Here is a 23,212-nt window from a genome sequence, read left to right as displayed (position 1 = left end):
CTTGCTATAAGGGTGAAGAAAAATCGTGATATTAATAAAACCTTACATATCCAAAAGTTCCTTAACACATTTCTTGGGTTGCGCGTAAGCTACCCAAACTGCGCCTTATTCCTTTTTTGTTCGCTTCGAGAGAGTCCCCGGCCCTATGGGTTAATTATGGATTAAAAAACCAAGTATGAAACAATTAAATAAATAGATACTAGGTTGGACACTAAACTAGAGAGCAAAAAACCTATCGATTGCATTCTCATCTCCAGATAGACAAGACCCAATTTGGTTAACAAGAATAGATACAACACCCAAAATTATCAAAACACATGTTTTTTCTATCATTTCCCCATACAAGTTATTTGAAACGGAAATACATGTAATTGGCGTGAATAATATTTGATTGAATTGGTTGAAAGGCTCCATTTGTAAAAGCCTCCGTTCTAGTCGAATGAATTTGTGAAATATATTAATTTTACGTTTTTGGTTGATGAAAGAAAAACATGGTCTCGTCCACGGTCGCGTCGAATTAATTGAGGCTGGCGTGTGATGCTATTTAAGGAACTGTTACACAATTGAGCTGGGTTTTATTTGTTAAATTGTCATAAAAATATCAATGTTCACGTAAGTCTTTCTACGTCAAGAACAATGTTTGGAAATATACAATCGCGCGCACTGATATGTTACATTCTTTAAACTACATTTAAAATTTTGAGTATGAGGTTTTATGTACCTCATACATAATGAAATTTTATGAATAATTATATGGCGACGAAAAATACCAATTTTAGTTGAGCAAGATTTTTGTTGAATATTCTTTCATATATTATATTATTCATGATTAATAGTTTTGTTAATACAGTGATCTTATAATAGAAAATGCTGTATCAGTCCACGAGCTTTATTTTTTAAAACAGTAAACTTTAATTTAGTCTCTTAGACGTTAAAGTCTCTTTACAATTAAATTATCCTTTACAAAGTTGACCATAATCATTCTAACCAAGCCTATTAGACTCCCTTTCACCTCACCAAAACCCTTCTTTAACATATACAACCTCAATATTAACCTGAAACCGAACATTAAGTTTTAACATCACTAATATGGCGACCAAGACACCTCAAACGGGCCATATCGTTAACATAACCTCTCATGTCAAAGGGCTACCAGAAATGTCATATGAACGTCAAATTAATTGTACGGTTGTGACAGTTAGGAAGCTTGTACGGACATTAACATAATCTGTCATGGTACTGTATTTCTGAGAGATTAGAGTATTTGAGAATGGTTTTGATTGATGTTTGTTATTTTAGATGTGAATGGATGATGCAATAGCTTGAGCGTTGCATTTTTTGGTCTCTGCCTGTCTCATTATAAGGCGTATTTTGTTCTCGTCGATGCCTAGTATTTAGACTATAAAAATTAAAAAAATCGTAATGAATTGTGACGTCATTTTATTTAGCGGAAGATATAGAAAAAACCCCAAGGTGATTTGATGTCAGACATGCAGCCAGTTATAACAGGTTCAGCCAAATCCCTGGACTGCATTTTTTTGAAAAAGATAACATACTGTACCGTTCCCACTTAACATGATGAGGACGAGACAGATAAAGATGTAGATTTGCGATTGAAACATAAAACATATTTTTTTCGTTCAACTTACATGGTGTTAATCTATGTACTTATCTTATTTCTCCCCCCAAACCATACCGAATCGATTCGCCTTCCCATATTATTATTAATTCTAAACGCAATCTTCATGATCCGTGATTCCTCGAACAGTATTATTTGAAATTCAGCCAACTTTCGGCTTAATACAGAAACTTTTCAATGTAATTTAATTTTGTAAAATGGTTCATTTGAAGTGTCGTGTTGCAGTAATTATGCTCGTTATTCCGTTAACACTGTTTCAGAGGTTTTAGAGACCTCATTTAGAACTGAAATTACAAAATAAATTCAGATTACAGTCGTTAGTTTTCAGTTATTTGTTTAACGGTAGTTTTTAGTTTCTAAGTAGTATCGTAAATTAGAATTAAAAAGTTGGTAGCACATTATTCAAAGTTTTTACTTTCTCTAGAGCGTTGTTAAGCTGAAAGTAATGTGGTCCTGTTCCTTATAAAAAAGACAAAAAAAGTCAATACTTGTAAATTTTTTATGTAAAAAAATGTTTTACAGTTCTAATTATGACAAATGCTTTTTATGTAGCATGTTTTATGCAACAGTAGATTTTGGTATTTTGTATGAAAATCCGATCAGCGCCTCTAGCGGTCAGCATAGAAACTATTTTTATAATACATTTAAATGTCATTTTTTCGATATTCTCCATTGCCGGCTGTAGATAATCATGCTACAGTATTTTATTCTTATAGTTATATAATATATGGTACCCTATCTGTTCTCCCTTTGGCATAGCTCAAGGACTGATTAACCTAATTTTGCAATCCTATACACTGACCCCCTCCATGCTCCAGAGAGGCATAGAGACGCTCATTTCAAATACTACAAAGTGACCGTTCATCCATGTTCTGGCTACAAAGGATACTAAATGGATGGCTTAGTAACTGTGATGCAAACAACTCTCAACACCTCTAAATCCGTGATGATGTATTGAGAACACTAGACCAAAAGGTTTCCTCAATAATATTCGCTACAAGGTGCAACAGACACACAAACAAGCCCAGGCAGCAGATTACGACAAAAGCACTAAACAGATTTCCATTAAAGTTACCGTGGAGATTTAAATTATATATTTAGGTTACTTTTTCTGAAAAACTGACTTTGGTCAAAATTGCGGGTCTTTTAGTAACTTGAACGTTTTATGCAATATTAGGTGATTTTTATTATCAATAACAAATACATACTCATGGTACTTTTTCTTTGTTCTAGAGGGACGAGTGGCATCGACATCGATCTTCGAAGAGTGGACATTGATCAGTGTCCACTGAAGCCTGGCTCCACACAGCTGAACATCTTTGCTGGAACTGATAAATGCAAGAAAAAGACTACTGAGGTAAGTTTTACTGAATAACCCTGGTTTTTTATATGAGTTTAAACGCTTTTGAATAGATAAACTACCGCTAAATGTGCCTCAGAAACTGGGTATAAGTCCTGGAGGTTTCTCTATTTTCAATCGTATAGTGGTCAAATGGGTGCCAAGTAAGGTCGAGTATGACCGTGGATGGTCTAAATGGTCTCATATGGTATTTGCCTTGTGAAGCAGAGCACCTAAAGATTTCCTGTAATATTGTTGTTTAAAGACAATTATTATTGCTAGTTATACACCATAGGATACAAGTTCTGTGAATTTTTCAATAAATTCCTAGTACTGTACTGTTCGGAGTTGACCCGTCTATAGTTTTACCCTCTTATTCATAAACACACTATAAACCTATTTTAGTTAAAAAGCTACTATAATATGTTTTCTCTTTTTTATTTCGCTACGGAGTGAAAGAAACAAAACACTTTATAAACCTTTCATAACTTCATATATTTTTATGAATAAGAGGACATTAGAGTAGTAAAATAACGTATAATTTAGTATGGTGCTGTTTGTTCCACCACGTGGTCAGCAAGGTATTTTTTGTTACTAACAGACTCGCCAAGTTTCATCCACCCACAACATTTCCACCAAAGACATTTTAAACAATACACTTTTTACAAAATTCTTCGCCTACTAAGTAATACTTTCTGAGACAATGAAATTCGTCTTTTAGTACCATAAATCCTTTTAAAGAAGCCCTTTTGATAGCAGATCTTCAAAGAGGAATTAAGGGCATAACACCGTTAGTATTATGTTACTAATTTGAAAAGACGAAATTATTTTCTTGGTTTAATAGGTCAAAGGGGAATTTTCATTTGGCGTATTTAATGGAAACTTGGTTTTCATTTACTTTATGTTTTATAAACAATAATTTATGTTTAGTTGGAAATTGAAATTGTGAAGTTTGACAAAGACAGTTATTTATCTGGTAATAAGTTTTCTCACCGGCTTTAATATAATAATCTCGAATTTGATTTCTAGGAAACATTATTATTATTGCAGGTTATGTACATATATGTTGATATGTTAAAAATCTTAAATGAAGCAATCTTAAATGAGACTAAAGCTCGTTTCCAAATGAGCTATCTTAACGCTTTTTATTTTTTGTTAAATCGACTATAAAGATTACGAATAAAAAGTCGTTTCTAGAGATCAATTCTTTCTTGAAGTAGTTTTTAACATCAAATTTATTAAAAGTGAGTTTGTATCAAAACTTTAAAATCACGTTAGCATTAAACACTAGTTCCAAGTATTTAAACCGAATGAATGTACCTGCCACATTATCAAACGCCAGGCTACCGAGAATTTATAAAATAACAACATTTTGCATTTCACTGCTTCTATGAACTAAGTACTTTAGTTTAAGCTCTCAAAGGTGCAAAGTTTCAAGTCGTTCAAAACATTACACTTCCTAAAAAGGGATTGTCGATTTCCAATTAAAAGGGTCTTTACATGTTCTTAGAATGTACAAGTTGTGGGTCTTGGTGAAAGCAAAGTTGTTAACCGCAAGTTTGAGACTTTACGTTGAATTGAAAGAGAAACTGCTGATAGATTAAATTAGTTGAAAATAATAGTCTTATGAGTTCGTGTAATAAAACGTGGTTGATTCAGAGAATCGTCTTTTGAAGTTTGTTTCAATGTTATAGGTTATCGGAATTGATAAAGTTCTAAAACAGTTTATTAACACTTTTGTACAAGAATCTTGTGGCTCCACAGAATTTATAAAAATATGCATAGAAACCCAAATGACTTAGAGAAAGTGTGGAAACCGCGTGTGCTAAGTGAAGTAATTTAATAGTCGAGCCACAATTTTTTATCAAAGCATGGTGTTTTAAGATAAAAGTTATTTCCTAGAAATGTTGATATTTATTATATTCTGCGGTGCTTGCATTAGAAAATATTTACGATTATGTGAATACTGAAGTCGAATTAGAACTAACATAATTTAAAATATTATATCGAACTCTTCAAATCAAACTTAGCCCTGAATATCATACAAACCACAGTCTCACATTACGAGTACATAACAAACGTAACAAGGGTATTTGAACCGTCTGTCTGACGTGCGATTGATTATCTCTAATCCTTAGATTTGGGACGACTGAGTAAGGAAGTTGAAGACAAGGGTTGGTTACCAATGAAAATATAATGTTGTGCTGCTCAAGTGACGGGTAGAATAATGATACTCTTCAGTATTGTAGCAATACGGTGGTTGACTACTACTCATATCAGCTACTGTTTATGAAATGCCAAAAATACATTTTAGTATAGAAATATGACATAGTGATGTCACAGTGTCTTATTTTCGGTGGTTTGATGAGTGAGATAATATTTCAGTCTGCAATAGTTACAATTTCAATATTATTAACGAATAAAAAATGCACAGCGTGAGAGTGAAAATACTCTAGACAAATCTTACAATCTAGAACATCACACAATCTCAGACATATAACTCCATACAGACAGTAAAACGAGATATTGCTTCAATATACTCACAACATCCACCAAACGTATTTGTTGAGTTGTATGGATAAGCAAACATTTCAGCAGCGATATCTTCGGACCTATTTGTGGTATGTTACTCCGTGTGTAGCATGCACGACCGCATACTGTTTGGTGAACAAACGTGCAAGAGTCTTGAGAATTGATGTGATTGTAGATGTTTGTTTGATGAAACTGGGCTTTGGGTTTTAGGAATTGTGGATTGAATGTTAGTTGTTGGTGAGATGGAAACTGTAGCTATGCAAGTGAGATGCTGGTTTTTATGGACATCTCCTTCATCTTCTGTCCTTTACTTACATTTCTTTGGCCATTGATAAGTATTCAGGACATTTCAGATTCATGAGCTATCTCTGTTAATATTAGCACCGGTCTGTTAAAGAGTCACTATGATAGCAATCGGTCAGAGTGATCATTACGTCCTACTTTATTCTGATTAATATTACACAGAAGTTTAAGAACTAAATATGTTGTAACTTGATTTTTTTCCTTAAAGCATATTTTTTTTTAGAAAAAGTAATACGGCCTCTACTCTTCATTACTACAGTTTTAAGTTTAAAAAGCGATATTAAACATATTGTTCAATGAGTTATAGCAATTTCTACTCAACAATTTGGTGTCCTCAGTACAACTTATTTGCCTCTGCACTTCTGCACTGGAAATGATCCAAAGCAAAAAGTTTTTGAATTCCTAATAAGTGAAACACTCCACCTGATACTAAAAGTTGTGAGTTGCTGTCCAAAACTATGTTGTTTCGTATTAGTTTCTACGATTTATTGGTTGACTGCAGATGTATTACTACATTTCTGCGAATGGTAACTATCGATGGAAAACTGTGGACATTTGTGAAATTAGAAATCACGTTTTTGGAAAGTAATATAATAAATAAAAGTGAATAATATTGTGATTTATGTAGGTATAGGTATTATATTACGTCATGAATTGTATTGGCTTGTATGCTATTGTATGTTTTGAACTATAAATCATCGGCAATATCTAGTCAATCTTATATAACAAAGCCGTATTTTAAGTCTATATACAATATTGTCCAAGATTTTTCTCAGACTGTTTTCAGCAATCACAAGCATTTTAAATTAAGTGTACTTTCGCCAGTAGATACAATTGTACTTAACAGTGTTCCATAACATCATTGGATAGATCACTGTGTTAGTACATACCATATTTATTCATGAAAAACATCTGTCTTTATAATATCGTATGTCTTCTTCTACATACATGTGAAAAGTAGAATAAAAAGTCATCTTCAAACACCATTAACACATAATCCCGTACACGTGCTTAACGCGAGAAAGGAGGGGACTTAATCCTTATACAGCCTTTTTTCTCATCCATTTTGTTTGACACGGAAACGTTCGTGTGTGAACGTTTGTTATGGTGTTGAAGTGTACTGTCTACAATATTATTAAAGATGTATCGGGAATTAAAAATATTATGTAGGAATCTGTACTGTAAAGAAGAAACGTGCCTTATCAGTGACTGTAGTTCTTTATCGAGTATTTTATGAATAAGGGCGCTGTAGCGCGATTCTCTACCACTATCGACTATCGACAACCGGCTAGCTATCGATAATTTTTGTATGAAGATCTGACAATACGACAGTACCGATTGTAGAGAATCGTGCTTCTAATTAGTAGCGTATAATAAGTTTTCCACGTGCAATAAGTGTGGCGAAATAATATTTAAATCATAATTTTATTATAATTTCTTAAGTTTTCAAGAAGGTACAAAAATGAGAAAAAAAAAACAGTAAATAGATTTATTTTCTTAAAATTTAGACCGTTAAAATAACTATACTAACGAATAAAAGCTAGTTCTAATTTTTTTTGAACAGTCAAAGGAAAATTTTTCGTACTCTGTACTAAATATATCTAGAAGTAGACAAATGAGAGACATTGCAAGTAAACATACTATTTTTACTCTAAACAAAACTTTAAGCAACAACAGTTCTACTTTCATACTGACAGTCCGTAAAAGCAGAACATATTTCCAGAAATTAGGTCACTGTAACTGAAAATATAAAATCCACGTATATTTCTTTCACAAAATGTGATAAGCCAGCGCTTGTTAGTTCTCTATATGTATCGTGTTACCTGATTTTACAGTAACGAAGGATGAAATAGAGCAGCGTCGTCTTACAGTTTGTACGATTTTTAGTACGGCAACAGAGACAATTTGTTTATTCTAGGAAAATTTTGTTTGCGGAAATTCAGTTTAGATGGAAAGTTTGAATTTGAAGTGTGGTCTTAGTAGTGGTCAGTATTGAATACATGCATTATCTCTCCGTAAATTTGTCGATTACCTTGACATAAATATATAACAAGTCACGGAAAAAAACATCAACAGCTCTTAACCTAAATCAAATTAATATAGAATCATAGCTAATCGAAGTAGAGCTAAAAGAGGTTCAACAATTTAAATACCTTGGACATTATGTTACTGGGAGTCTTGAGGACCATGTGGACATTGAAAGAGAACGCAGAGCAATGGCAGTAAGGAGTAACATGCTGGCCCGTAGGTTTGCTCGGTGTAGTAAAGAAGCAAAAATAACACTTTTCAAAGCTTACTGTCAGACTTTCTACACGAGCAGTCTATGGGTCAGGTATACTCAGAGGTCATATAATGCATTAAGAGTCCAGTACAACAATGGGTTCAGGATGCTGTTGGGGCTGCCCCGATTCTGTAGTGCCTCCAACATGTTTGTAGAATCTAGAGTTGATGGCTTCCATGCCATTATTCGGAAAAGGGTCGCTTCCTTATTAAGGAGAGTGCGGGACAGCACCAATAGCATCCTGAAAGTCATTGCTGAAAAATATGACTCTGGCGTTATGAAAGCGTTTATGAGTGTATTAGTCAGATAGTTCTGCAGCTACCTAGATTAAGTTTATCCTTTTAGCACTGTACTTAATTTTTATGGACATGGTCTGAAATAAATATATTATTATTATTATTTTAAATATACGTTTTTTTTGTCTCCCTCTTTGGAAGGGGTAGGTTACATGTCATGCGGGCCAAAGCCAAGCGTGACACGCTAAATAGCAAAAGTAGATGAAATTGATGAGGATGTGAGGAATTTGCGAGTGATACGACAGGTATTAAGGATAGTGGCTTTTTGTAGTAGATGTAATGCGTGTTTGGGCATGTGAAGAATGTTAAGGCTTTGTGTAAGAGATTTAGGTATAATACCAGTCGATGAAAGTACTATTGGGACAATGTGGACTGTGTCTGCTCTCCATTGGGTTTTAAGTTCAATTGCTAGATCTTGGTATTTAGCGAGTTTATCGGATACTGTAGTTTGTATGTTGTGGCTGTTGGGGATGGCTATGTCAATGATGTATATAGTGTTAGTGTTCTTGTCGTGTAGTGTGATGTCTGGTCTGTTGTAATGTATTGTTTTATCCGTGATTACTGTTCGGTCCCAGTAAATTTTGCAGGTTTGGTTCTCTAAGATAGTATTAGGTTTATATTTGTAATATGGTATTTTCTGAGGAATAAAATTGTGTTTATGAGCTAGATGTTGATGGACTATTGCTGCTACCTGATCGTGCCGGTGCTTGTAATCAGACTGTACTAGGGACTTGCAAGCACCGGTGATGTGTTGGATTGTTTCCGGGGCCGAATTACAGTGTCTGCATAGGTCTGATACTTGGTTAGGGTCTTTTATAATAAATTTCTTATAGTTCCGAGTTAAAATAATTTGGTCCTGTATGGCCAGCATAAAGCCTTCAGTCTCCGGAAACAGTTCCCCTTTCTTAAGCCATTCGTTCGACTTCTCTTTGTCGACGTAGCTTTGGCTAAGGTCGGTTCGGTGTCTTCCGTGGAGAGACTTTCCAGCCCATTTGGCAATTTTTTGTTCTGTGGTGATGAGTGTTTCGTTTGATTGCGTGCTTCTGTTCTGTAGGTTAAGTGGTGTGAGTTTGATGTCTATGCCTGTGATGTGTTTATGGAGGGATGAGTGTTGTGACTTAGTGTGAAAGTATGTTCTGAGTGATGTTATTTGTTTGTTGTGTAGGTTTTGAATGTCAATTAGTCCCCTGCCGCCCTCTTTACGTGGTAGTGTGAGTCTCTCAACTGATGATTTAGGGTGATGTTTGCGATGTTTGGTCATGTGTGTGTTAATAGTGCGTTGGAGGTTTTAAGATCTGTTTGTGTCCAATTGATAATTCCGAATGAGTAAGTGAGAATAGGAATGGCAAAAGTGTTGATTGCTTTAACAATATTTCTCGAATTCAAGTGAGATTTAAGAATTAGGTTAAGACGTTGTTTAAATTTGGCTGTGAGCTCTGCTTTGGTTTCTTTTTGGTGTATTTTTCTAGACTGTTTAAATCCTAAATATTTGTATGTACTGTGGTCATCCATGGGCTCAATATTCTGTCCGGTTTCTAGGGCGTATGTATTGTTCTCTATTTGGCCATTTGTGATTGATAAAATTTTACATTTGTCCACTCCAAACTCCATACAAATGTCTTTGGAGAATTCTTGGGTTATGTCTGCTAATTTGAAAATATCGTCCTTATTGCTCGAAAAAAGTTTTATGTCATCCATATATAATAAATGAGTTAGAGAAAATTGGCTATTGATAGAGTTTAAGGTATATCCGGCATTACTATTGTTTAATAGACTAGAGAGAGGGTTTAAAGCTAGGCAGAACCAAAGTGGACTAAGAGCGTCTCCCTGATAGATACCTCGACGGATACAAATTGGTTCGGTGGTTATTGATATGGCGTGTTGATTTAATTTTAGAACAGTTTTCCAGTTTTTCATGGAGGATTCTAAAAATTTTATAATAGTAGGGTTAATTTTGTACATTTCTAAAGTATGCAATAACCAGCTATGGGGAACGGAATCAAACGCTTTGCGATAGTCTATGAACATGCTATGAATGTTAAGTTTTTTGGTGAATGCTTCATTGATAGTTATTGCATCTATTGTAAGTTGTTCTTTACAGCCTTGGCTGTATTTTCTGCAGCCTTTTTGTTGTTCCGCGAGAATGTTATTAACGGATAAATGAGCATAAATAGTTTTACTAATACAAGCGGTTAGTATTTTATATATGGTTTGCAAGCAAGTTATGGGTCGGTATTTGGAGGGGTCGTCTGTGTTGGTATCTTTTGGGAGCATGTAGGTGACTCCGTGTGTGATGTATTGTGGCATAGTGTGTGGTGAGTGAATGAATGCGTTTATGTGATTGTGTAGATATGGATGTATGCTAGTAAATTTTTTGTACCAATAGTTGTGTAAGTTATCGGTTCCAGGTGACTTCCAATTGTGAGTGTGATTGATGACCTGTGTGAATGTGTCTATAGGAATGTATTCGAAGTCCATTGCATGGATGCTTTCCGATTGCTCGTGAACAGCGCTTATCCATTCGGCATCCGGATTATGGTGTACAGGATTTTCCCAGATATTACTCCAGAAATCGTGCAAGCTTTCAGCTGTCGGTAGTCTGTTTTCCCGTATGTTTGTGTTGTGATTACTAGACCTGAGGTTTCTATAAAAGAGTTTTTCTGTGTATGTAAATTGGGAGTTTTGTTTCTTTCGGGCAGTGCAAGTAAGGTATCTTTTCAACCTACTAGCCGCCGCGCTTAGCTTCTGTTTTAACGTGTCTAAAAAGTGTTCTATTTCTGTATTAGCGTTTTCGTATTGTGCATGAATTTGATATTTTGATTTTACATTCTCTACAGATGCTAATATTCTACTACTTCTATTTCCTTGTATGTATTGTGTTAACTGTGCTATTTCTGATCTATACCTATTTATTCTGCTCTCAAGTCTTCTCTGCCACGGTGGTTTGAAAGCTCTTTGTTGGGTAGTACTAGTTTTTAATTTAGTGCCATTACAAGTAACGGCTGTAAAGGCTGCTGAATATAATATGGTTTGAAACGTTATAAAATCTTGTTCAGTGTTTAGAAATTTAGGGAGAATATTATTGTTGAGATATTCAACTATTAAAGCCAACTTTTTAGATGGTTTTTGCTTAGGTAAATACGGTCTTGACGTTGGTCCAGTTTCTTTAAATGTATTTAGTGCGGATTGGAACTCTAGATCTATTTTAGCGTAATCTATAGAGTGATTATGTGTGTCTATAGAGTGATTTATATTTGTATGATTAAGTTGTGTTTCAATGTTTGTGTATAGGGTTTCTTGTGAGAGAGTTGTTTCTGTATCTTGAGAGATTTGTAAGGCTTCATTTATTATTATTATGTACGTCTTTTGTATATCTCGGGACTACAGAGTCCCGGACATTTGGAAGGCGTGCGTGGGGCCGAAGCCAACACGTAGAGGCCCTTTTTAGACGGCTTTAATCTTTCAATAATGTGTGGTGTCACAATCCGGTGATTATCCCTGTTTACACTATAAAATGCACCCAAGGACAATCACCGGACTGTGTGGAACTATGGCAAAACTAACGGGGAAAAACTACTTGGGCTATTGGGATGGGGTGCTTATGGACTGGAAACCAGGGGATCTATGGGGACTATGGCGCCTGCCGATAACAATGTTGAAAACATGTAAAAATGGCAGGCGGAGACTTGCCAACTCACAAACTGGGCCACCCTAAACAAGTCGCACGAATAGCAACTAGGGGGCAACAGGGACGTGAGCGGCTGAAGGACGGAGAGGCCTCGCTGGACGTTAAACTCAGATCACTTGCTCCCTGAGGGTCCGGCATCACTGGCCCACTAGCCACTTACGCTCAGCATCCGTCCTCCGAACAGAGTGGGAGCTCTGCTCTTGCGACTCCACTCTGGACGGCCAATGAAGGCAAGCCAGAGGCGGGGGACCGCTTCCTCGTCAGTTTTCACTCCGACCAGCCAACTAAGGCAAGCCGGAGATGAGGAAGGGTGACTTCCCCCTGGAGCACTCAGGTACCGCGGGGTCGCTACTCCCCGTCACCTCGCCTCGAGGTGCCCTGCCTTATTATTATTATTATAGCTGCATGGAGAAATTGAAATGTAGCTTAAGTCAATTTCTGCAAGTTACAAGTATAGAATATCCCAACATAGTTGAAATAATGTTCTATGAGTCAGGAGTAATGGTTATTTAGTTGGCCATTTACAAAATAAATCCAAAATGTTCTCTCAAAGTTTGGAAGGAGCTATGAGGGTCAGTTATCTATTTTATAGCCTTAAAATAACCATAAGATTCACCAACATAAAATTTTACAAGCATTAAATATTCATGGGCAACTAGATGGGAATCTAAAATGCATCATCCATTCACCGTGGCGCGGGTAAATTGTATGGGAACATTTTAAATAAGGATTAAGAGATCCCCCGGTATATGGGAACATATGGGACTCGCTACTGAAAATACTGTTATTAGGACGAAAATGTATCTGCTTTTTATACTCTGCAACAAAATGGGGAAATTTTTTGCGGCAAATATGGGAATTTTTATTCGTAAAAATGCGTTTAAAATGAATATTTTTGTTCTGCATCGTTATGATGTTTTTTAGAACTGTGTTTTTTACGTGTGGTTTACATTGTTTGGAAAATTTTCCTGGTATTTTCACCGATATTTATTTTACCTAGTGTACGTACTAGTCATGTTTGCTCACACTAGGTTGGTTTAATGAAATGTTTTTCATCAGGCAAATCTATAAATATATTATATTTATTTGTTTTGTTTTAAATAATTATTTTGTTACTTGTTTAAATCTCCAATCACTATTTGAACATGATTTAAATCTATCTAACCTAATACTGTACCACTGGTGGGCAAGGGTTTCTTGAAATAATGTGGAAGGATCTAAATCCTTCCACATTATTTCAAGAAACCTGGGCTAACCCTGGAATACAACACGCATCATTATTTAAAACAAAAAATGCCAACTTACTAACTTTCTATTTGTTACTTAACGTGGTAATCGCCAGAAAAACCACAAGCCTTCTTATATTCTCTACCAAGTACTACGGTAAGTCGTAAAAATAACTCCAATACATTTGCACCAGAATGTACGAATCTTACAACTTCTCTCCCTGCTTACTGACCACAATCCCATACGATCAAGTATTTACTGCATCTGCTTGTCATCTCCATAAACTTTTGTTAGCACCCAAATCAGAATAAGAATTGGTCACTCCATTCATAAGTAAGAAGTACGAAAGTTAAGCTTTGCACACACCAAATCGCAAATGGCTCACACATTTTACCTTTTCTACGCGTCAAAACGTAAATATTGATTACATATTAATATTTTATTTTTAATTAAAATAATTTTTGAATGGATGAAAGTTTTTGCGAAGTCATTTACTTACATTAAAAAGGCGCCAAAATAACCTGACACAAATTTACTACTGATATCGAATAGACATTACGAAACTTTGAGTAGCGAACTGTTCAGCGCCCCTAGCGTATACTGGAGGAACTATTTTTCCAGTCGATTTTAATTGTGTAATACCGATTATGCTGTTTTGTCGTATTTGTATTGACTTATGCTATTTTGTCACCGGACAAAACAGCATAACCATAGTTTATAGTACATAAAATTGTTTCAGGGAGGTTAGAAACGTTGCCAGTGGAATGTCTAATACGATTCACCAGCGAAAAATTCTGCATAAAATGGAACTGGCAGTCGCAAAACCAAATCAAAATGGTTTGCATGGCTTGAATAGAATTGACTCAGTTAGGTGCTATACAGACGAAACACGATACACGGGAATCAATCAGATGGCTGTAGCTTCGTTATTCGACATTTTGACGTTGTGCATCGACTAAAGCTTTAGGTATATGAGCTGACGGCTACAAGACTATTTTATTTGTCAAGATCTGTAAATCCGCAATTCTATTTACCGGTTAAAAGCGAAATGAGATAAATGTAATAGTTTATTAGTTAGAACTCTCTTACTACTAGTAGTTTGGCATTTCAACTTACTAGAAAAATGGTTACACTGGATCACAACGGGGGCTGATAAGATTTTCATATAAAATTTATCTATAGTCACTCGGTAGTTAAAAGTGTCATAAAAAAATCGAAAGCAATATGGCCTAAAGGATAATATTCTACTTATTGCCTCTCAGTTCCATGGTGCCTAATTTGAATTCAAACTTATGCCAATGATAAAAAAAAATATAACTCCCTAAATTGTAACTTGCTATTTTGTCAATTATAAGTCGTTTACTAGCATAAAAAATAAAGTCTACTTGTCAATAAAAACCGCGCCCTTACACCTACACTCAGGAAATATGTCCAATAAAAGTAGTTCACCATAAAACTGGCCTGAAACACGTTCCAAACTAACAAGGGTAGGCGTCAAAACATGTCGACATGACGATAAAAAGAAAATATTAATGGAAACATATACTTTGTTTTTGTTACCGACTTACATGGACTTAAGAGTATCGTAAATTATGGTGTAGGAGTTTAGGAGAAATCTCTTCTTAGATATTTTAGGAAAATTATTTGGAAAATACCTTTAAATGCTGTATTAAGATTTAGTCGTATGTTATTAACTGGTTTAATGTTCATCATAGGAAATATTTTTGGTAATTTCAATATCTATTGTTTCAGAAGGTAAATATGAATTTGATATTTCTTTTCCTTATTTTTTTACTTAAACTGTACTTTTATCTTCAAAAAGAATATCAGGATATTTGCACTAAGTAGTAAGTGGTTATTTCGTATCATATACAGCATGTTCCGCAAAATTGATTTTGGTTTCAACTTCACTTTGCGATTTTTAAAATAAACCGTAAAAACTCACTTAGCTCTAAAATCGTCTCGAATTTTCTCCTTCAAAATATTTCTAAGAATGTCTACAACCCAGCAAGTATACGCACTTAATTTAGAAACAGCCCTATATATTATGCTAGCTAGCCACCCGAAGCTTTCAGCCAAAATACGTTTGCTAAACTTCGACCTAGATTATGTATGGAGGTCTAAGTTTTTATAAAAGGTTTATTCGGCCGACGCAACAAAATTTCTAGGGTCAACGATTTTCTTTAAGTTTATAACATACATAATATCACGCATGTTATATCCAAAGATGTAGACAGAGATGTATGAAATAGCCCACGTTTCAAGTATAAAATATGTTACACATGCAACGCGAGAGTTTAAAAGTTGTAACTATGAAAGTAACCCACGTTTTGACATAAACAATATTCGCCTCATGTAATAAAGTAATACTCAGGCTCGTTAACAAACTCCGGGCTACTATTGAGAAATACTCTAGAATAAATAAGAAAAGACCATCTTATTATTTGGCCTGACACAGGTTTCCCTCGAGATCTCATGATGTGCAGTCAGTTATACTACCGATCACTTTGAATAAATAAAATATTGTAGCAAAACTATTTTTAAGTAATATTACACTTGTCGAGTTAAGAAAGAACTGGAAAGGGCGAAGGTTAATCCTTGTTAAAGTCTTTGAAAATTACAAAGTACCGAGAGAAAATATTTTTCAACAAATGCGGCGTACAGACCCACATCATTTTTACATACTATACATATATTTTGACAGACTTCAAACTCTCATTATAACTATGTTACGGCATATAATTATATCCCTAGGGATATAACTATGTTACGGCTTTATCTATCTTACTGCGACATATACATACACGCACACAATCATACGCACACATGCACAGACAAGAACGACTTATCCGAGGCAAGCCATGACGCCATTGCCGTTGCCGACTTTTGGTCGAAATATATCTGAATATATATTATATCTAATTATTATTATAACATATACAATAATATACATATATACATAATAATACATATTCTCGTATTTATTTACTGTTTATATAAAACTGGAGGTATCTTAAACTTTAAAAACCATTGACACGAAGAAGAAGAAGACAGACAAAAATACACACGCAGAGACACACGTACATACGCACAGGTTCGAGTACTCACTCACACAAGCACGCTGACTTTTTTAAGGAACAACTTACTTGTTTTACGATAATGTATCGGGAGTCGGAATGCGCGGTTCATTTTGTTTATTCGCAACGTGATCAGCCTCCCAAAGGTCGGAGGCACATGTGGGCCACGACATGTTATTATGGTATTACTCTACAGGGTAATTGGCAACAGTTTGAGAGTCTGTTTACGAGGGACGTTTTGTGCGGAAAATTAAATTGCACATGTTTGTCGAAAGAACTTATTTATTGTTAAAACTTAATTAAGTACTTTTAGTTGCATGAACTAATAATAGCACCCACTTGTGAAAGGATAATAACAAATCTTAAAACTTTTACTGCGTAATACTTTAAATCAGTGCTCATAGTTCACACTATGTATGTTGATAAAGTTAAATAAGTTTTAGTGCTTTAAACCCCATACGTACTTTACGTACCCCATAGGAAACAAGTTGCAATAGTACTTAGTAAATCTTTCGTCTAATAACTAAATTTTGTTTGAAAAAGTGATCAGCGCCCCTAGCGTATACCGCAAGAACATTCTTCAAGTTATTTTAAATGTTAAACGATCTACCTAGTATACAAAATCGCGCTACACAATGACGTGTACAAACATACGATAGACACTCGATACTGTCACATCAAAGGTTAATAATCGCTCCCTCACAAGGATGTTTGTTATTCAACACAGGCAGGAAGGGCGTCGACTTGTATTTAGGTATAGTGACGGTGCAAAGAAGTCTGCTTGAGTAGGGTACATGTAAACGTGAGTACTAATTAAAAAGCCCTCGATTTTGAACTGGCAACTTATATACAAGGCCTAGCTCTTCCCTCGTTCGGAAGGAGAGCCATACCCAGTGGGGCAATGACGGGTTAAAAAAATAACCTTATATACTTTTTGCTATCTACTATTGGAAACGCTTAAGAATTATGTAGAATTATGTGACGCATGATATATATAAATATGCACTTAAAATGTACGTATGACATTATTTTAAACTTAACAATGTATTTTAATGAAACTTGAGACACAAATATTTCAGTTTTTGTAATCTGCCTACACATAATTAAAGTTACCATTATATTCCAGCAGACATTTTGTGATTAAACGACAATTAATGAAAAACCAGCCCAGAAATGTTACACATAATCCCAACTATACCGACACTTTGTTTCCTGCCAATCAAGTAAGCTTAAAAAACAACAACATTAAATTTACAATGGTATATACAAAACTGCAGGTTACAAGCATCTCAACCTTATCTAATAGATTGTTGTGTCCTTTACTTTGTAAAACTGTCACGTTTTGTCTAACAAATGTCGTAGAAAGGATCTAGATGGATAGCTACTACTGCCATCTGTTAACCGATGACTTCAATTCTATTAGTTTAAAAGTGGTTGCTTTAGAAGTGATTTATAGTCCTTGTAGCTTTAGTTTAATGCATCTAAAGCGTAGTTTTATTGTTTGAGTTGGTTATAAAAATGTATGTATTATACTTACATAGTGTAAAATTAAACATAAAATTAATCTTTTTGTCTGTTTGTCATGCTTATAATGTCTCTAACGCTGAATCGATTTGAGTACTTGCAATTGACCGGAGTTTGAAGTATTCTTGATAACATATAGACTGCTTTCACTAAACTATATAAGCCCACGATCGCAAAAACTAATTACTCGATAGAAAGATTCAGTATATTGCCCTTGATTTCCCACAATAAAAAAGAACCATCAAAAATTACACTGTCATGTTTTCAACCAAGTACGTTTACTATATAAGGCTTCAAAACCTATCAAACAAATTGCAAATTCATCAAAATTCACACAAAAAATACAGTTTGCGTATTCAAAAAGAAAATTCTTGTACAACAGCGAGCCTGCTATAAATCCAGGTCAATATATTTTTATACTTTGTACATTTTTTTCTGACATTGATGGACATGAAAAACACGGCCTCTTAAGGTTTGACGTTTGGTCATACTATTTGTGTTACCGAACCGGGTTCAGAAACTGTTTGAACAAAATACCTATACTCTATGTTGCAGTGTGTTGTACTATTGGATTTGTTATAAAACGTCAAATTTTTTGTCAATTGCTTGAGCTGCAAATGTGCGTAATATCAGATTTGATTGTTGGTCTTATGATTAACCATAAGGCAGTTTTTTTGTACTCGAAACAAATACGTTTGTAACTAGTGTCCCTGGAATGTTTACAAAAAATATGGCATTAATATTTTACCTTACATGTTAAATTATTATTGAAATTAAATGGTGATCACTTTGTATGAAATATATTCTTATAGAAATATCTTATCCCATAACATATCCGCGTATTTCTCACAAACAAAAACCTAAATCAACGTCTATCAAAATGTCGATAAATTCTCTGTTCTTTGCAACTAAACAACCATACAAAGTGTAAAGCAAGAAAGAAAGTCTTACCGCCACCAAAATATATTTTTGATATCGGCAAAATGACTACGGAAATGTGAATCAAACAGTCGTTTCACGCAAACACCAATTTCCCACCCTATACGTAACACGTGCGTAATCTTTTATTCGTATTGGCTCCGTATGAGGCCGTGTCCGACTTTTACAAATGGCGGGCCCTCGCCTACCATTTACTTTATATCAGAAAGTTTTCCTAACATGAAAACAGATATTCAGCCAATCTATCTTGAGGCGTAAAGAAAATATCTAAAAAAGGACTTGAAGAAAGAAGCCAGCACATATTTACAGATAGACGTGATTCGCTATGTTCGATTTTATTGCGATTGTACGTGCAAGAGAGCCGGTAACCCAAATATTTGAGAGAAAGCCTCTTCAAAGAAAAATTGCGAGCGGAAGATTTCTGATTTCTTGTAAACTCGAAATAGCCGTTTTTTTGTGTATCTTTTCACGAGAGCTTGATTTATAACTTTAATATATTTTCATAAACACTACATTATTCTTTGGAGATAGATAAAGGTTTTTATTCAAAGAAATATTGCTCGCTATTATCACATTGTTGGAGCAACAAGTTCTTAAAAAATGCAGCTGGTTTAATTAAAAACGTGCTTTTGTGTTTTAAATAGAGTCGCTTATTAAGAAATAATTTGCCGAGTGAATGATTATTAATCGTGCTCATAATTTTCATTAGCGGTGGTCAATATCAGTACTATTGATCATCAAGAGATTTTGGATAATGGTGACGAGTGATTAAAATATTATTTTCTCGATAATGAGTTTTTGATTAATAAATTGTATCGAGTTGATATCAATTAATAATTACAATTGAGGGAAGTATTATTAAAGTTTATTATTATTATGCCATAATGACATCTTATAAAAAAATATCATGTTGATTGAATTTTCATTAAAGTTAATGGTTCTTAAACATTGCTTACAGATTTCAGACACATTTCTAGCAAACCTGTAAACTTCTTGAACTTGTTTCAAAAGCATATTGTATGTGAAATGATTTACATACTCTCAAACACAAATCTTGCAAGATAACCGTTTTAGGGAAATCGATATTAATTTTAAAAACTATAAAAAATATGAATTGGAATAATGTGGTTTGTTGGGTATGTAACAAGTCAACGTATAGTCAACATTTAGGCAAAACAGTCCTATTCTATTCCTAAAATATTCTTGATAAACTCACTAACATAGATAACAAAGACATTTCAGCTGTCCAACTGTGACGTCAGCAGAAAGTTTTGTTTTCTCAGAGGAAGCATTTGGAAAGTAAATACACTTAGCGCTAAGCCGGATTACCTGATTACTACTGAACACAAATAGCTAACCGAAAGAAACTGTGTTTCGTGCCAAAATTGTTTGGAAAAAGTTAGGACTTGCGATTTGTTAACATGGAAACTTAAAAAGAGCAATGTTATTTGATACCACACAGTGCTTACAGTAGCATGGGCCTATGGCAAGGCAGGTCAATGACATCATGAACAACGTTTATTCCCTGAATAGGCTAGAGAACACTTGACATTGATAATAAATGATTACACAAGGAATGTCTTTGCTTTTCCCGACGTTTCGGCACAGGTTGTTTCTGGTCTTAGCAGCAAGCTAAATTGATAGTTTGCTTGACTGCAAAGAATGTACAATTGTTATATCTAATCATATTAACATTATAAAAATAGTAGTGTAGAACAGGGCTATGTTTTTATGAGTTTTGGCAAAACTTGCATACTTTTATCAAAGGAACTTGACACAAAAAATATGAGTTATCTTTTGCCACTCTTTTCAAACGTTAACCAAACGAAATTAAAATTTGCCAAATCCCAAGCTTTATCACACTTTTGAGTGGCCCTTTCTGTTTACCCTTTAAGCAGCAATCGGTAAGCAAAGTACAAAGTCATGGGGATCCGTTTGACCTTTCCTGTCTTCCTATTGAGTTGTTTGCAACGTCATGCGAGCAGCTGTTACATTGGGTGTTTTGGGAAGAATATATTTATTTTTCTTTGCAGTAAGCAGATAAAGATCCACGTGGCATGAATTCAATGTTGAGTTACTGAAGTATTTTTTCTATGGGAGCGTTTAATTTCCATGTTCAAATACCTATTTAAATTGTTATTTTTCTGCAATGAAATTGGCTGCCGTATTCGTATATCAACTAAGATGCCATTATTATTAATAATATCAGGGCGTGTGTGTGATTTTACTGTTTAATTTCAGACTCAATTTGGATATCTTTATGTTGACACATAAAACTATAAATTATGCAAAAAAGTATTACCCTCGGTTTTTAAGGTACATTCAAAGGTAGTTTATCTATTCAATCGCGTTTTTTATATGAGTTTAAACGCTATCGAATAGATAAATTACCGCTAAATGTACCTCAGAAACCGGGGGCTAGTGACATACTAGTCATTACTAGTGTTTATTCTCGGAATATAGACCAGAGAAAACACCCAATAACCTTTACAGTAAAAGTTAAAAGGACATAACGAATTTCACCCATAAGTTTACATTACAGCCTGCCCTCGATTAATCACTTAGTAATCCTACCCCCGCAGGAACAAACAAGCCAGAACCTCTATTTTTAGCCCACACAAATAGGGCTTTAAGCCTAGATTTGTATAAGGCATTAAATGGCTTATGTCACCTACAAAACGTGGGTGTATTTAACTTGTCATTTCAAACGAGAACCAAACCCGCTTCAAAGGGAAACTTCGATTGCCAATCATTGAGTTTCACAAAATATTTTATTTGAAGTTTTCGTTTGTTGACGAAAATGTATTGGGAAATTGTAGGTTCGGTCACGTATTTTTTAAAGAGAATACTTGTGTCCTGATACTTTCATTTTTTGTTTACCAATTTGTTATTTATAAAATAATGATTACAACAAATAACGTTCCTCAAAATAAAAACATTAAGCAAGGTCTAAATATTATTATAGCATCTTATTGTTTTAGTAAAATTTTATTAATTTAAAAACTGTGTTTCATATGAATCATGTAAGTCAAATGAAAAGTAATTACATAATCGTTATAACTTAGCTTTTTCTTAACCAATCCTGCTAAAATGGGTTTACGTTGGTAATGCTAAAATAAGGTGTCGACGTTAACAAATAGTTTTGTCAAAATCTATCAAGATTCAATAACAACTTACTTTTAACATTGATAGTTACAATAAATTAATACATACATACATATACTAATAAGTATATTTAAAATCACGCCTCTTTCCCATAGTGGTAGGCAGAGACCAGATAACTAAGATAACTTAATCTACAACCCATATTATTGTAAACCTATGCATTACAGAATCACTCAAGCCAAATACCATCAAGATCATAGGAATGGTTCCAGGAACGACATACTCTGAAGATGGGCGGTCGTTTGACGATTAATAACAGACACTTAGGCTTATTAGCTCTCAACCTGAACTGAGCTTGTGTTCCTGGAATAACATCTGATATTATTTTGAGTACTAGAGTAATTTGTTTGCATGCCTTGATTATTCAAAAAAATAATAGTAATAAAGAAAATGTGTTTTAAGCATATTTTTGTCCTATAAGCTAAATAAAACATATGTCTGTCCCAATAGTAAGACACAAGTTCCGTTTGTGAATGAGCCAGGAGTAAAGTTAAACCGTATGGCCAAGATATTTAACACTAACTGATAAATAATAATAAATAAATAATCAATTTTTCCGAAATTCCCGGAGGCTCTGATATTTCTCTACAATACCTTGGTAGTTACTGAATACCTCTCTTTCTCTCTCTCTCTCTCTCTCTCTCTCTCTCTCTCTCTCTCTCTCTCTCTCTCTCTCTCTCTCTCTTGAAGACAGTTTAATTTATGATAATTAACTTAAATCTAAATTGAATAGAAGTAGTTTTCTGAAACTGGATAACCATTGGAACAAGTAAGGAACAAGTAAGAACGAGTAAGGAACGAGTAATAATAAGAACAACGAAGAAATACATCTTTAAACTTATCTTGATTTACCCAAATTAATTTGATTAGTTAAATTTTACTACCAAAGCCCTTTTTTCTTATATAAATTAAACCATTTAATAAATCCTAAACAGCTGCGTAACCCCAATTTACTGGACACTTTTCTCTAAGCATAGTTAGATGGCGTAGGCGTGTGATTTAGTACAAATAAACTATAAATCTAGATCTAGGGTCTAACTTGGGCTACAAGTAAGAAAGACTAGAAGTTCGGAAGTCAATTTAAAGAGATATGTGGGTAGACCCTGTTTTGTGTGTATTGATGAGATAGATGTTTTTATCGTTTTGGGTTGAAGAATGTAGTTCATAGTTTTGCCTTCTTAAAGGGATAACCAACCGGTTTG

General features: G+C 34.4%; 1 protein-coding gene across 1 annotated transcript in view; it reads left to right on the top strand.

Moving 5' to 3' along the window:
* Positions 1–23,212, top strand: part of LOC142982519 (metabotropic glycine receptor) — a 153,738-nt gene that overhangs the window by 90,943 nt on the left and 39,583 nt on the right. The window contains exon 4 of the mRNA XM_076129058.1: positions 2,873–2,996. Coding sequence (XP_075985173.1) covers positions 2,873–2,996 — 124 coding nt within the window. The remainder of the gene's footprint in view (positions 1–2,872; positions 2,997–23,212) is intronic.

This window comes from Anticarsia gemmatalis, chromosome 1 (assembly GCF_050436995.1).
Source record: "Anticarsia gemmatalis isolate Benzon Research Colony breed Stoneville strain chromosome 1, ilAntGemm2 primary, whole genome shotgun sequence".
NCBI classification, from domain to species: Eukaryota; Metazoa; Arthropoda; class Insecta; order Lepidoptera; family Erebidae; genus Anticarsia; species Anticarsia gemmatalis.
This window is presented reverse-complemented; position numbering and strand designations above follow the sequence as displayed.